At 44.0% G+C, this 17,673-nt stretch overlaps 1 protein-coding gene across 2 annotated transcripts in view; it reads left to right on the top strand.

The window, feature by feature from the left end:
- LOC140485526 (polycomb group RING finger protein 3) overlaps positions 1 to 17,673 on the top strand; it is a 212,901-nt gene that overhangs the window by 83,997 nt on the left and 111,231 nt on the right. For both annotated transcript variants that reach the window (XM_072583706.1, XM_072583708.1), the window contains one exon: positions 133 to 229. In XM_072583706.1, coding sequence (XP_072439807.1) covers positions 133 to 229 — 97 coding nt within the window. The remainder of the gene's footprint in view (positions 1 to 132; positions 230 to 17,673) is intronic.

Below are 17,673 nucleotides of genomic sequence, written 5' to 3' on the forward strand. Positions count from 1 at the left end.
AGTGAAAGAATTCACGGACATAATGAGCTCCATAAGACTTAGGAGTAGAAGTAGGCCTTTCATCCATCAACTATGTTTAAAGAAAATATATGTAGATAGTGTACTATTAACAAGTTATTGGTTTGTCTCCAGTCTGTAGGAGCTGCCTTGTGAAGTATTTAGAAGAGAACAACACATGTCCTACCTGCAGGATTGTCATTCATCAGAGTCACCCATTGCAGTACATCGGGTAAGTATTAAACACTTGGTTGGAGCTGTACTTCAGTACCAAACAGGTCATCCAAAGTGCAAACAATCTGTAATCTTGTTTTCACATTTTACTGCTGCAGCTCTTTTGATCACTTGTTGTGCACAAAATATGTGAGCTGACTTTGTAAATATTACATTGCTGTTTATATATAAATCTGTAATTTTAAAAAGTTAAAATGTTGAGAAGAAAGATAAATCAATTAAAGCCAGCTTTGAGAAAATCAGCGATGACAACACTCTGAATACTTCAGTCTCTTGCCTGTGTTATCAGTGAAAATCGAAGTGCCTGTAAAGTGGAACAGCAGTAACAAAGGTGCTCTTTCCTCCTTCTTCTAGGACATTTAAAATAAGGCAGAAGAAATTTCAGTGTCAATACATGCTTATTAAACATTGGTTTTTGCTATTGAAAGTTTGAAACAGAATAAAATTGCATGCAATAAGTGCTGTTAATTGACACTCATTTTGATAGAAAAGCCGAGGCACATAACGTTAATTACTAAATGCATTGCATTTAGTTGTTAACTTGAATTTAATTCTCCTTGTGAGATTCTGCAGTTTCATTTCTGCACATTCACTCTCACTTGTAAATGTACTCATGGGATGTGGTCATTGCTGGCTAGACCTGCATTTGTAGCCCATCTCTAGTTGCCATTGAGAAGACGATAGTGCGCTGCCTTCTTGAACTGATGCAGTCTTGTGCTGCAGGAAAACCTACAAAGCCATTAAGGAGAGACCGCCAGAAATTTGACCTGACATTACTGAAAGAATTACAATATATCCAAGTCAGGACAGAGAATGGCTTGGAGGGGAGCTTGCTTGTGGTGGTGTTCCCATGTATCTGCTGCCCTTGTCCTTCTAGATGGAAATGCTCATGGGTATGATGGTGTTGTCTAAGGATGTTTGGTGAATTTCTGCAGTGTATATTGTAGATAATACATACTGCTGCTACCGAGTGTTAGTGGTGGAGGGAGTGGATGTTTCTGGGTTTGGTGCCAGTCAAGTGGGCTGTTTTGCCCTGGATGGTGTCAAGCATTCTGAGTTTTGTTGGCTCTGCACCCATTTGGGCACGTGGGGAGCATTCCATCACACTTCTAACTTGTGACTTGTAGATGATGGATAGGCTTTGAGGAGTTATATGGTCGAGGATGTGGTGCTGGAAAAGCACAGCAGGTCAGGCAGCATCAGAGGAGCAGGAGAGTCAACATTTTGGGCAAAGGCCCTTCAGGACTTTCAGACGCTTTTGTCTGGAACACTGACTATTCTGCTCCTCAGATGCTGCCTGACCTGCTGTGCTTTTCCAGCACCACAGTTTCAAGTCTAATCTCCAGCATCTATAGTATTCACTTTCACCTAGGAGTTATGTGGTGTCCAGTTACGTTTCTGGTCAATGGTGATCCCCACAATGTTGGTAGTGGGGATTACCGTGACAGTAGTACCATTGAATGCCAAGGAGTAGCGGTCAGATTGTCTCTTATTGGAGATGGTCATTGCCTGGCATTTCTGAGGCACAAATGTTACTTGCTACTTTTCAGCCAAAGCCTGGATATTGTCCCAGTTCTATTGCATTTGAGCATGGACTGCTTCAGTATCGGAGGAGTCATGAATAGTGCAATCATTGATGAACATCCCCACTTCGTAGAAACATTGAGTCCCTACAGTGTGGAAGCAGGCTACTTGGCCCATTGAGAATGCCACATACCTTCCGAACGACATCCCACCCAGACCCAATGCCTTAATCTATCCCTGTAGCCCTGCATCTCTCGTGGCTAATCCACCTAGCCTGCCCATGGACACAATGGGGCAATTTAGCATTGCCAATCCACCTAACCTACACATATTTGGATTGTGAGGGGAAACTGGAGCACCTGGACAAAACGGACTGGGAGTATGTGCAAACTGCACAAAGACAGTTGCCTAAGGGTGGAGTCAACCTGGGTCCCTGGCGCTGTGAAGTACTTCTAACCTTGAGATGGAGAGAAGGTCATTGAAGTAGCTGAAGATGGTTGAGCCTAGGGCACTTTACTGAGGAATGCCTGCAGAGCTATGATGACTGACCTCCAACAACCACAACCATCTTGCTATGTGGCAGGTATAACACCAACCCATGGAGTGTTTTCTCCCAATTCCCATTGATTTCAGTTTTGCTAGGGCTCCTTGTTGCCATACTCTGTCAAATGCGGTCTTGATGTCTAGGCTATACATTCAACTCAACTCCATGTTTGAAGCAAGGCAATAGTGACATCAGGAGCAGAATGGGTATCCCAAAGTGGGTATCATTGAATAGGTTATTGCTAAGCAGGTGCTGCTTGTTGATCACACCCTCCATTACTGATGATTGAGACTAGACTGCTGGAGGTGTAATTAGCCAGTAACATTTGTCCTGCCTTTTCTATACAAAATACTTGGGCAGTTTTCAGGTTGATGTCAATGTTGCAGCTGTACTAAATAAATTTGGCTCCGGGTGTGGCATGATTTGGAGCACAAGTCTTCAGTACTGTTGCTAGAATGTGTCAGGGCTCAGAAAGTTGCTAACGTCATATCAGCTCTTTCAATAGAGAGAAACAGCTGCTGGTGGTTTAAGCTGAGGGTCATCACACCTCAGGCGAGGGGAGAGTTTGAGAAGAAGAGTCCTACATGATACCTCAGCTAGTGTGAGGATTGAACCCACACTATTGGCATCACTCTGCATTACGAACCAGGTGTCCAACCAACTTAACTAACTGGCTGCTCATAGCGTTTTCAGACTCCAGGGCTTCAACAGTTTCTTGATATTACATGGAGTGAATCAAATTGGCTGAAGACTGGTATCTGCGATTCTGGGGACCACTGGCAGGGGCCGAGGTGGGTCACTTATTCTGCACTTCTGACTCAAGATTGTAATGAAAGTTTTAGCCTTAACTTTTGCAAGGATAAAACATAGAACAGTACAGCACAGAACAGGCCCTTCAGCCCACGATGTTGTGCCGACCACTGATCCTCATGTATGCACCCTCAAATTTCTGTGACCATATGCATGTCCAGTAGTCTCTTAAATGTCCCCAATGACCTCGCTTCCACAACTGCTGCTGGCAACGCATTCCATGCTCTCTCAACTCTCTGTGTAAAGAACCCGCCTCTGACATCCCCTCTATACTTTCCTCCAACCAGCTTAAAACTATGACCCCTCGTGTTAGTCATTTCTGCCCTGGGAAATAGTCTCTGGCTATCGACTTTATCTATGCCTCTCATTACCTTGTATACCTCAATTAGGTCCCCTCTCCTCCTCCTTTTCTCCAATGAAAAACGTCCGAGCTCAGTCAACCTTTCTCCATAAGATAAGCCCTCCATTCCAGGCAGCATCCTGGTTAACCTCCTCTGAACCCCCTCCAAAGCATCCACAACTTTTCTATAATAGGGCGACCAGAACTGGACACAGTATTCCAAGTGTGGTCTAACCAAAGTTTTATAGAGATGCAACAAGATCTCACGACTCTTTAACAGGGGATTGAGTTTATGAAAGCTAAAGCACCATATGCTTTCTTAACAACCCTGTCCACTTGGGTGGCCATTTTAAGGGATCTATGTACCTGCACCCCAAGATCCCTCTGTTCCTCCACACTGCCAAGAATCCTATCCTTAATCCTGTACTCAGCTTTCAAATTCGACCTTTGATGTGCTGGACTTTTCCATCATTGAGGGTGGGGAAATTTGTTACACCACCTCATCCAGTGACTTGTTTAATTGTCCACCAGCATTCATGACTGGGTGTGACAGGACTGCAGAGCTTAGATCTAATCTGTTGGTTGTGGGATAGCTTAGCTCTATTACTTGCTGCTTATAATGTTAATATTGCAGATGGTCCTGTTTGGTAGCCTCATCAGACTGACTCCTTTTTAGGTATGTCTCACTCTGTCGCTGGCATGCCGTCCTGAATTCTTCACTGTACCAGGGTTGATCCCTTGGCTTGATGGTAATGGTAGAGTAGGGGATATACAGAACAATCTCAATTATCTGAACGAGACAGGCAGAGAGTATTTTGTTCAGATAACTGTTAATGTTTTTATGGGACCTTGAGATCCTGTTCAGATAATCCAAAATTCAGATAATTCATGTTTGGATAACCGAGGTTTTCCTGTACTGCGTTTTGAGGTTGTTCTTTACTGGGCAGATTGTGCTGGAGTACAGTTTTGCTGCTGTAGATGTCTCGCAGCGCCAATGGATAACTAGTCTTGAGTTACTGGATCTGTTTGAAGTCTGTCCCATTTCGGAGACAACAATGATAGTGCCACATAACACGATGGAGGTTATTCTCTATGTGAAGATGGGACTTCATCTCCACAAAGACTGTGCAGTGATCACTCTTACTGATACTATCATGGAAGAATGCTTCTGTTGCAGATAGATTGCTTGGATTGGATAGGATATGTTTTTGCCTCTTGTTCATTCCCTCACTGCCTGCTGAGACTAGCAGCTATAGAACATAGAACATTACAGCGCAGTACAGGCCCTTTAGCCCTCAATGTTGCACCAACCTTTGGAACCAATCTGAAGCCCATCTATTATACAGCATTCCACTTTCATCCACATGTTCATCCAATGACCATTTAAATGCCCTTAAATTTGGTGAGTTTACGACTGTTGCAGGCAGTGTGTTCCACGTCCCTACTACTCTGAGTAATGAAACTATCTCTGACATCTGTCTTCTATCTGTCATCCCTCAATTTAAAGCTATGTCCCCTCATGCTAGCCAGCACGATCCAAGGAAAAAGGCTCTCACTGTCCACCCTAGCTAACCCTCTGATTATCTTATATGTCTGAATTAGGTCATCTCTCAGCCGCCTCCTCTCTAACGAAACAGCCTCAAATCCCTCAGCCTTTCCTCGTAAGACCTTCCTTCCATACCAGGAAACGTCCTAATAAATCTTCTGTGCACCCTTTCCAAAGCTTCCACATCTTTCCAATAATGTGATTACCAGAACTCCAAGTGCAAACGCACCAGAGTTTTGTACAGCTGCAGCATGACTTTGTGGCTCTGAAACTCAATCCCTCTACCAATAAAAGCTGAAACACTCTATGCCTCTTTAACAACCTGATCAACCTGGGTGGCAACTTTCAGGGCTCTATATACGTAGACACAAAGATCTCTGTGTTCATCTACATTACCAAGAATCTTATCGTTAGCCCAGCACTCTTTATTCCTGTCGCTCCTTCCAAAATGATTCACGTCACAATTTTCCACGTTAAACTCCATTTGCCACCTCTCAGCCCAACTCTGCAGCTTATCTTTGTCCCTCTGTAACCTGCAACATCCTTCAGCACTATCCACAACTCCACCAACCTTAGTGTCATCCACAATTTACTAACTAATTGTTCCATGCCACCTTCCAAGTCATTTATAAAAATGACAAATGGTAGTAGCCCCAAAACAGGTCCTTGCAATACATCGCTAGTAATTGAACTCCAGGATTAACATTTCTCGTCAACCACCACCCTCTGGCTTCTTTCAGCAAGCCAATTTCTGATTCAAACCATTAAATCACCCTCAGTCCCATGCCTCTGTATTTTGTACAATAGCCAGTATGAGGAACCTTAACAAACACCTTGCTTAAATCCATATAGGCCACATCAACTGCTTTACCTTCCACCAGTTTGGTCACATCTCAAAGAACTCAACAAGGTTTGTGAGACACGACCAATCCTTCACAAAACCATGTTGACTAGCCCGAAACAACTTATTCCTGTCTAAATGATTATAAATCCTATCTCTTATGACCTTTTCCAACACTTTACCCAGAACCGAAGGAAGGCTCACTGGTCTATAATTGCCAGGGTTGTCTCTATTCCCCTTCTTGAACAAGGGGATAATATTTGCTATCCTCCAGTTTTCTAGCACTATTCCTATAGACAATGATGACATAAAGATCAATGCCAAAGGCTCGCCAATCTCTTCCCTGCCGTCCCAGAGAATCCTAGGATAAATCCCATCTGGCCTGAGGACTTATCTATTTTCACACTTTCCAGAATTGCTAACACCACCTCCTTGCAAACGTCAATCCTGTCTAGTCTAGTAACCTGGATCTCAGTATTCTCCTCGACAGCATTGTCTTTTCCTGTGTGAAAACTGATGAAACATGTTCATTTCTTCCTCCCCATCTCCTCGGACTCCACGCACAACTTCCCACTACTATCATTGATTGGCCCTAATCTTTCTCGAGTAATCCTTCTTTTCCTAATATACCTATCAAAAGCTTCAGGGTTTTCCTTGATCCTACCTGCCAATGACTTCTCATGTCCCCTCCTAGCTCTTTCAAGCTCTCTTTTTAGGTCTTTCCTGGCTGACTTCTAACTTTCAAGCGTCCTAACTGAGCCTTTACGTCTCATCCTAACATAATCCTCCTTCTTCCTCTTGACAAGAGATTCAACTTCCTTAGTAAACCGCAGCTCCCTCGCTCGACTACTTTCTCCCTGGCTGACTGGTACATCCTGATCAAGGACATGCAGTGGTTGTTCGTTGAATAAGCTCCGCCTTTCAATTGTTCCTATCCCCTGCAGTTTCCTTCCCCATTCCTATGCATCCTAAATCTTGCCTAATCACATCATAATTGATAATCCCCCAGCAATAACTTTGCCCTGCATTATATAGTTATCCCTTTCCATTGCTAAAGTAAACATAACCGAATTGCGGTCACTATCACCAAAGTGCTCACCTAACTCAAAATCGAACACCTGGTCAGGTTCATTACCCACTACCAAATCCAGTGTGGCCTTGCTGAATATTGGTACCCGTGTGGTTCAGGTGTAGGCCATTCACCTACCCCAGAATGAGCCCCATTATCCATGTATCCGAAGCCCTCCCTTTTCCATCAACTCTGTAGCCACAGGTTCAAATTCTCTCTCGATTAGATTAGATTACTTAGTGTGGAAACAGGCCCTTCGGCCCAACAAGTCCACACTGACCTGCCGAAGCGCGCATATCCCAGACCCATTCCCCTCTGCACCTAACACTACGGGGAATGTAGCATGGCCAATTCACCAAACCTGCACATTTTTGGACTGTGAGAGGAAACCGGAGCACCTGGAGGAAACCCACGCAGACACAGGGAGAATGTGCAAACTCCACATAGTCAGTCACCTGAGGTGGGAATTGAACCAGGGTCTCTGACGCTGTGAGGCAGCAGTGCTAACCACTGTGCCACCGTGCCACGCTCTCTCTCCCTATTCCTCGCCTTGCTTGCATGCAGCACGGGCAACAAACCAGAGATGATAACTTTGTTTCTTCTAGCACTAAGCTTTCACCCTAGCTCCCTGAATTTCTGCCTTACATCACCATCCCTTTTCTTACTTATGTCGTTAGTGCCTATGTGGACCATGACTTGGGCTGCTCCCCCTTCCCCTCCCCCTCAAGTATCCCGAAAACATGATCCGAGACATCACGAGCCCTGGTACTTGGGAGGCAACCCACCAACCGTGAGTCTCTCTCATTCCCACAGAACCTCCTATCGGTCCCCCTAACTATGGAGTCCCCAATGACTATTTCTCTGCTCATCTCCCCGCTTTGCTTTTGAGCAACAGGACAGACTCTGTGTCAGAGACCTGTACCCTATGGCTTACTCCTGTTAAGTCGTTTCCCTCCCCCAACAATATCCAAAACGGTATACTTGTTATTGAGGGGATTGGCCACAGGGGCTCCCTGCACTGTCTGCCAGTTTCCTTTCTGTCCCCTGACTGTAACCCATCTGCCTCTTTCTTGCACCTGAGGTGAACTACTTCCCTGTAACTCCTGTCAATAACCCCCTCTGCCTTCCTAATGATCCAAAGTTCATCCAATTCCCTAACGTGGTTTTCGAGGAGCTGGAGTTAGGTGCACTTCCCGCAGATGAAGTCAACAGAGACACTAGTGGTGACCCTTACCTCCCACGTTCAGCAGGAGGAACACTGAACTGCCCTAGCCATCATCCCCAGTGTTGTAAATTCCCAAAGAGACTGTGGAAAAATAAAGAGTGAAAAAACATTGTGAGGGCTATCTCAGACAGGTGTCCTTTAGGATCCAGCCAGCTCCATCAACATTGTACTTCTGCTAAGCCATTCTTGGTGATGAACAGTAAAATCCCTACCAAGAATATATTCTGTGCCTTTGCACCTTAGTGCTTCCCCTAAGTGTTATTCAGGATGCAAGAGTACTGATTCATCAGCTGAGGGAGGGCAGTATGTGTAAACAGCAGGAGGTTTCCTTACCCTCGTTTGGCCTGATGCCATGTGACTTCATAGAATCAATTTTGAGGACACTTAAATCAATAGTAAACTACTGTGCTGCCACCTCTATTAAGTCTGTCCTGCTGGTGGGACAGGACATATCCAGGGATGATGATGGTGCTCTGTTGAAAATGTACTTGCTCATGGAATCATACCATTCAGGCAACGTAAGGCTGTTGCTTGACTAGTCTGAGAATACTTAGAATCCCTACAGTGTGGAAGCAGACCCTTCAGCCCAACAAGTCCACACTGACCCTCGAAAGAGCAACCCACCCAGACCATTCTGCCACTACTCTATATTTACCCTTGACGAATGCACCTATCCAACACATCCCTGAACACTATGGGCAATTTAGCGTGGTCACTTTACCTAACCTGCACATCTTTGGATTGTGGAAACCAGAACACCCAGAGGAAACCCACGCAGACAAGGGGAGAATGTGCAAAGTCCACACACCCAGTCACCCGAGGCTGGCATCAAACCCGGGTCCCTGGAGCTGTGAGGCACAAGCACTAAGCACTGAGCTACCATGTTGCCTGGTCTAAGATAGCCCTCCCAATTTTGATACCAACCTCCCAATGTTAGTGAGGAGTACTTTGCAGGGTTGACAGGGGTGCTTTTGCCATTGTCATTTCCAGTACCGGGTGGATGTCATTTTTTAGTTGAGATTTCAGAAGCTATTGATGCAACTGAATGGTTTCCAAGGCCATTTCAGAGGGCAGTTGAGAGTCAACCACATTGCTTTAATGATGTGGCTTTTACTGAGTGGTTCCATTGATATCCCCATTGTCTGTACCATGGATCGCAAAGAGGAATTACAACCCAAAATGATGCAATCAATTTTTAGGGGTTCTGAAACTACAGATGTAGACACAAATAACAAGTGTAATCTGTGGAAACTAATGTGATTTTTTTACAAACCCATGTTTTAAAAAAGGGCTTCGCTTAAGTAACTAGAGTTGATTTGGAGAGTATGAACTCGGGAAATATGTTACCTACCTTTCCTCCCATTAAGTTGAAACCAGAAGTACCGACAGGTGACATCGATGTTTGTTGGGGCCAGGACTGTGACAGGAACACTAAACTGGGCTAACAGTTGAATGTATTTCTATAGGAGTTGTGCGTTTGCACCATATTGCTTTTTGGATGAGATATTAAACTGAGGCCAAGTCTGTCCATTCAAGAGAATGTAAAAGATTTCAGAATCCTATTGGCTGATGAGGTTGGGGAAGTCTCATGAACTGGTAATCAGTTATTTAAGCCAGACTCATTAGCATAGATTAACTTATTAGTTAACTAATTGTTATTAGGATGCTGTCCTTTGTTACACATAAGAGTTATTTCATAGAAAATAGAACATTACAGTCTTCAACCCTTGATGTTGCACCAATCTGTGAAATCAATCTGAAGCCCATCTAACCTTCACTATTCTACTATCATCCATATGTTTATCCAATGACAATTTGAATGCCCTTCAAGTTGGTGAGTAGACTCACTACTGTTGCAGATAGGGCTTTCTATGCCCTTACTACTCTGAGTAAAGAACCTACCTCTGATATCTGTCCTGTATCTATCTTCAACCCCTTAGTGGTTGAAGTTACAGTGGGGATTACTTCGGGAATAGTGATCACAATTCCATAAGCTTTAGAATACTCACTGACAAAGACGAGAGTGGTCCTAAAGGAAGAGTACAAAATTGGGGGGAACGCAAACTGTACCAAAATTTGGCAAGAGCTAGGGACTGTAGGTTGGGAGCAGCTGTTTGAAGGGAAATCCACATTCGATATGTGGAAGGCTTTTAAAGAGAGGTTGATGAGAGTTCAGGAGAGATACGTTCCTGTGAAAATGGGGGATAAAAATGGCAAGATGAGGGAACCATGAATGACAGGTGAAATTATGAGATTAGCTAAGAGGAAAAAGGATGCGTACATAAGGTCTAGGCTACTGAGGAGAGACAAAGCTTTGGAAGCATATTGAGAATGTAGGACCAATCTGAAACAAGGAAATAGGAGGGCTAAAAGGGGTCATGAGATATCCTTAACGAGCAAGGTTAATGAAAACCTCAAAGCCTTTTATTCACATACATAAGGATCAAGAGGGTAACTAGAGAAAGGGTTGGCCCATTCAAAGACAATTAAGGAAGGATATGCGTGGAGTCAGAGAAATTGAGATTTTTCATGAGTACTTTGCATCGGTATTCACCGAGGAGAGGGACATGCTGGATGTGGAGGTTCGGGAGAGATCTTTGATTACTCTAGGTCAAGTTGCCATAAGGAGGGAGGGAAGGAGTGTTGTGTATTCTAAAAGCCATCAAAGTGGAAGAGTGCCCAAGTTATGGGATCTATCCCAGGTTACTGAGGGAAGTGAAAGAGGAAATAGCTGGGGCTTTAACTAATATCTTTGCAGCATCCTTGAAAATGGGGGAGGTCCCAGAGGACTGGAGAATTGCTAATGTTGTCCCATTGTTTAAAAAGGGTAGCAGTGATAATCCAGGTAATTACAGACCTGTGACCCTGACGTCAGTGATGGGGAAGCTACTGGAGAAGATACGAAGGGATAGGATATATACCCATTTGGAAGAAAATGGGCTTATCAGTGATAGGCAGCATGGTTTTGTGCAGGGTACGTCATGTCTTACAAATCTAATAGAATTATTCGAAGAGGTGACAAAGTTGATTGATCAGGGAAGGGATGTAGATGTCATATACATGGACTTTAGTAAGACATTTGAGGAGTTCCCCATGGTAGGCTGATGACGAAGGTGAAATTGCATAGGGTCCAGGGTGTTCTAGCAAAATGGATAGAGAACTGGTTGAGCAACAGGAGACCGAGTGTAATAGTGGAAGGGAACTTCTCAAAATGGACACCTGTGACAAATGGTGTCCCACAGAGATCCGTGCTGGGACCACTGTTGTTTGTGATATACGTAAATGATTTGGGGGAAGGTGTAGATTGCTTCATTAGCAAGTTTGCAGTTAACACTAAGATTGGTGGAGTAGCAGATAGTGAAGGGAACTGTCAGAGAATATGGTGGAATATAGATAGATTGGAGAGTTGGGCAGAGAAATGGCAGATGGAGTTCAATCTGTGCAAATGTGAGGTGATGCATTTTAGCAGATGCAATTCCAGAGCAAACTGTACAGTAAATTGAAAAGTCCTGGGGAAAATTGATCTGGGTGTTCAGGTCCATCGTTCCCTGAAGGTGGTAACGCAGGTCAGTAGAATAGTCAAGAAGGCATACGGCATGCTTTCCTTCATCGGTCGAGGTATTGATTACTAGAATTGGCAGGTGATGTTACAGTTGTATAACGATTTGGTTCGGCCACATTTGGAATACTGTGTACAGTTCTGGTTGCCACCTTACCAAAAGAATGTGGAGAAGGTGCAGAGGACGTTCGCCAGGATATTGCCTGGTATGGAGGGTGCTAGCTATGAGGCGAGGTTGAGTAGGTCGAGATTATTTTCAATGGAAAGAAGGAGGTTGAGGGGGACCTGATGAAGCCCTACAAAATCATGTGAGGTGTGGACAGGGTGGATAGCAAGAAACTTTTTCCCAAAGTGGAGGACTCAATTACTAGGGTCACGAGTTCAAAGTGAGAGGGGAAATGTTTAGGAGAGATATACATGGAAAGTTCTTCATGCAGAGGGTGGTGGGTGCCTGAAATGCGCTGCCAGCAGAGGTTGTAGAGGCAGGAACAATAGCAGCAGTTAAGATGTATTTAGACAGATACATGAATGGGCAGGGAGCAGAGGGATACAGATCCTTAGAAAATAGGCGGCAGATTTATAGAGTCATAGTCATAGAGTCCTAGAGATGTACAGCACAGAAACAGACCCTTCGGTCCAACTCATCCATGCCAACCATATGTCCCAACCCAATCTAGATAGAGGATATGGATCGGCGCCAACTTGGAGGTCCAAAGGGCCTGTTTCTATTCTGTAATGTTCTTTGTTCAAAGCTATGTCCCTGCGTGCTAGTGATCACCATCCGAGGAAAAAGGCTCTCATTGTCCAACCTATCTAAACCTCTGATCATCTTGTATGTCTCAAGTCGCCTCTCAACTTTCTTCTCTCTAACGAAAATAGCCTCAAATCCCACAGCCTTTCCTCATAAGACCTTCCCTCCATACCAGGCAACATCTGGTAAATCTCGTCTGAACCCTTTCCAAAGCTTTCACATCCTTCCTATAATGTGGCGGCTAGAACTGTACACAGTACTCCCAAGTGCAGTTGCACCAGAGTTTTGTATAGCTGCGACATGACTTCATGGCTCTGAAACTCAATCCCTTTCCCAATAAAAGCTAACACACCATATCCCTTCTTAACAATCCCATCAGCCTGGGTGGCAACTTTCAGGGATCTATGTACGCGGACACTGAGATCTCTCTGTTCATCTACACTGCCAAGAATCTTACTATTAGCCCAATACTATGCATTCCTGTTGCTCCTTCCAAAGTGAATCACCTTACACCCTTCTGCATTAAACTCCATTTGCCACCTCTCAGCTCCGCAGCTTACCCATGTCCCTCAGTAACCTGCAACATCATTCGGCATGTCCAAAACTCCACCAACCTTAGTGCCATCTGCAATTTTACTAACCCATCCATCTACTCCCTCATCCAGGTCATTTAAAAACTGACAAACAACAGTGGCCCCAAAGCAGATGCTTGCAGTACATCATTAGTAACTGAACTCCAGGATGAACATTTCCCATCAACCAGCGCCCTCTGTTTTCTTTCAGCTAGCCAATTTCTGATCCAAACGGCTTACTCACCCTCAATCCCATGCTTCATATTTTCTGCAATAGCCTGCCGGGGAGTACCTTATCAAACACTTTACTGAAAACCATGTATACCACTTCAACTGCTTTACCCTCATCAACCTGTTTGGTCACCTCCACAAAGAATTCAATAAGGTTTTGTGAGGTACAACCTACCCCTCACAAAACTGTGTTGACTATCCCTAGTCAAATTATTCCTCTCTAGATGATTATCAATCCTCTTATAACCTTTTCCAACAATTTACCCAAAACCGAAGTAAGGCTTACTGGTGTATAATTACTAGGGATGTCTTTAATACCCTTCTTGAACAAGGGAATAACATTTGCTATCCTCCAATCTTCTGGCATGATTCCTGTAGACAATGATGATGTAAAGATCAAAGCCAAAAATTCTCCCATCTCCTCCCTGGCTTCCCATAGGATCCAGGGATAAATCCCATCCGTCCCAGGGGCTTTATCTATATTCACACTTTGCAGAATTGGTAACACACCTCTTTCTTATGAATTTTAATCCTGTCTAGTCTAATAGCCTATATCTCCGTATTCTCCTCAACAACATTGTCATTTTCCAGTGTGAATAATGACGAACAATATTCAGTGAACACCTGTCCTATTTCCTTGGACTCACAAATAATTTCCCACTACTGTCCTTGACTGCCCCTAATTTTAGTCTAATCTTTTTTTTTCCTGACATAACTATAGAAAGCTTTAGAGTTTTCCTTGATCCTGCCAAAGACTTCTCATGTCCCCACCTGGCTTTTCTTGGCTCTCTCTTTCGGGTCTTCCTGGCTACCTTGTAACTTTCAAGCACCCTAACTGAGCCTTCACGCCTCATTTTTACATGAGACTCCTTCTTCCCCTTGACAAGAGATTCAACTTCTTTCGTAAACAATGGCTCCCTCACTCAATTGTCTGACAGGTACATACTTATCAAAGACACGCAGTAGCTGTTCCTTGAACATCTCCACATTTCAGTTGTGCCCATCCCCTATAGATTCCTTCCCCATCCTATGCATCCTAAATCTTGCCTAATCGTGTCATAATTGCCTTTCCCCCAGCTGTAACTCTTGCCTTGCAGTATATACCTATCTCTTTCCATCGCTGAAGTAAATGTAACCAAATTGTGATCACTATCACTGAAGTGCTCACCTACCTCCAAATCTAACACCTGGCCAGGTTCATTACCCAGGACCAAATCCAATGTGGCCTCGCCTGTTGTTAGCCTATCTACATACTGTGTCAGGAAACCCTCCTGCACACATCGAACAATAACTGACCCATCTGAAGTACTCGAACTATAGCGTTTCCAGTCAATATTTGGAAAGTTAAAGTCCCCCATAACTCCCTGTTATTTTCGCTCCTATCCAAAATCATCTTTACAATCCTTACCTCTATATCTTTCGAACTTCGCGGAGGCCTGTGGAAACCAGATCTCTCCTTTCCTGTTTCTAACCTCAGTCCATAGTAGACGAGTCCTCATCAAGCATCCCTTTTGCCACTGTAATACTGTCCTTGACTAACAATGCCATACCTCCCCATCTTTTAACAACTTACCTGTTCTTATTGAAACATCTAAAACCCGGAACCTGCAACAACCATTCCTGTCCCTGCTCCAGTCATGTCCCCGAAATGGCCAAACCATTAAAATCCCAGGTATCAACTCATGCTGCAAATTCACCCACCTTATTTCAGATGCTCTTGGCATTGAAGTAGACACCCTTTAAACCACCTTCCTGCCTGAGGTACACTTTTGCGACCTTGAAACTTTATTTATGACCTCACTGCGCTCAACCTCTTGTACACTGGAGTGCCAATTCAAGTTCCCATCCTCCTGCTGAATTAGTTTAAACAGTCCTGAAGAGCATTAGTAAATTCCCTTAACAGTATCCAAAACCGTATACTTATTATTGAGGAGAATGGCCACAGGAGATCCCTGCACTGTGCCTGTTGCCTTTCCATCCACTGACTGTAACCCATCTACCCTTTCCCTGTACCTGAGGTGTGACTACCTCTCTGTAACTTTTCTCAATTACCACCTCAGCCTTCCGAATGATCTGAAGTTCATCCAGCTCCAGTTCTCTAATGCGGTTTCTGAGGACCCCACTGCAGATATGTCTAAGACCAGAAGTCATAAGTTTAAGGTCAGGAATACGTGCTTTACAGAAGGACTAAGGAAATATTTTATCACCGAAAGTGCACTCCCCGCAGATGAAGTCAGTGGGGACACTAGTGGTGACCCTTACTTCCCACGTTCTATAAAAGGAGCATTCAGCTGTCCTAACATCCATTCCCACTGTTCTGAATTCACAAGAGACTATTGAAAAAATGACGAGTAACCTTATCAATCCGGAACACGCAACCTTTTTTCGGTTCGAGGAAGAATAGTGGGAGACACTGCCTAAGTAGTGTTTCAGGTAATGCTACCACCCAAATATATTACTTCACTTACTCAGCAGTCCTGTGCCCGCTCCTGCTCTGCATGTGCTCTGCCTATTCACAAGATAAGTCCTTTAAAGTGGGAAATTTACCTTCCCGATAACCCCGTGATCCTTGCTCCCACTGCTGCTGAAAATAGAGGCTGAAAACGCTTGAGGTAAGTCCTTTTAAGAGGGTAATTTACCTTCCCAGCAGCCCTGTGGTCCTCGCTGTCACCACTCCTGCTGCTGCTGAAAATGAAATGAAAATTTCCCAGGTTTTCAAGTGATTGTGGACAGTGCTTCATAAGAACAGAAGAATAGCAGTGGGCCATTCAGCCAACTGACCTAGCTCCGCCAATTAGTATGATCATAATTGATCAAACACTTCAAATGCCTTGTACTCACACAATCTCAACAAACCTTTACACTGTTGGTAATCAGAAATCTATCAACTTCTACTTCAAATATAGAGTAAGACACAACGCAAACAGGCCCCTTTGGTCCACTGTGTCTGTGCTGACCAACAAACACCAAACTACGTTGATCCCATTTAGCAGCTCTTCATCCTAACCCTGACATTTTAATTAAGCATCCAGCTAATTGTTTAGTGTTGTGAGAGTACCTACCTCCACCACCCCTTCACGCAGCATGTCTCATATTTCTACTACCTTTGGATGAGAAAATATTTCCGTAGTCCTCCTGTAAAGCACATATTCCTGACCTTAAACTTATGACTTCTGGTCTTAGACATATCTGCAGTGGGGAAGAGATTCTCACCATCTGTCCTGTCCAAGCCCCTCATTATTTTGTGTCCCTGAATCAGATCTCCTCTCAGCTTCCTCTGCTTTCCTAATAACTGAGACTTTCCATTCCAGGCAGCATCCTAGTGAATCTGTTTTGTACCCTCTCCAGTGCAATCATGTTCTTCAGTGATGGCAACCACTACTGCACACGGTTTTCCTTCTGGGGCCTATGCAATGTTTTATTGGATGGGTATATGAATAGGAAGGGTTTGGAGGGATATGGGCCGGGTGCTGGCAGGTGAGACTAGATTGGGTTGGGATATCTGGTCAGCATAGACATGTTGGACCGAAGGGTCTGTTTCCATGCTGTACATCTCTATGACTTCCTTGTTCCAGTATTCTATAGCTTGGATAGTAAAAACAAGCATTCTGTATGCTGCCTTCATCAAACTGTACTGACACTTGCAGGGATCTATGGATTTTGATCCAGTGACAGTAAAGAAATGGAATATTTTTCCAAGTGAGGCATGCAGAGGTGAAGTGGTGGTGTTGCTCGGCAAATACAAAAATAGAAATTGCTGGTGAAACTGAGCAGATCAGGCAGTATCTATGGAAAGAAACCGAAGCTAACGTTTCAATTCCAGTAACTCTTCATCAGAACACTCTGCTTTCTTTACACAGATGGTGCCACACCTGCTGCGTTTTGCCAGTAATTTCTGTTTTGGTTTCAAATCTCTAGCATCCTTAATCTGTTTTTCATTTTTGCTGGATTAGTAATGTTCTGGAGAAATGGGTTTGGATCCTACGATGGCAAATACCAAATTCAGTAAAAGAAAGTGTGGACTAGCCAAATTATGACCACGGAACCGGTGCCGATTGTTGTAAAAAAATGTATCCAGTTCATTAATGTCATGAGGCAAATAAATCTGTCACTTGCCTGGCCTACATGTGACTCATACCCATGTGTTAAATTCTTACCTACTGTTTGAGCAATTAGGTTTGGGTAATAAATGCTAGCCTAGCTCGTGATACTTTCAATGTCAAGGCCTACAAGGCTGTGCGCCAAATGCTGGAAAACAGGATTAAAGTAGGTCGGTGGTTGTTTTTGACCAGCATGAACTCAATGGGTCAAATAGCTTTTTTCTGTACTATCTCCATGACTCTGAGAGTGAATATTGAAACAGATGCAAATCTCTACAACACAGAGGCAGGCCATTTGGCCCATTGAGTCCAAACTGACCCTCCGAAGAG

Source organism: Chiloscyllium punctatum, chromosome 14 (genome assembly GCF_047496795.1).
Source record: "Chiloscyllium punctatum isolate Juve2018m chromosome 14, sChiPun1.3, whole genome shotgun sequence".
NCBI classification, from domain to species: domain Eukaryota; kingdom Metazoa; phylum Chordata; class Chondrichthyes; order Orectolobiformes; family Hemiscylliidae; genus Chiloscyllium; species Chiloscyllium punctatum.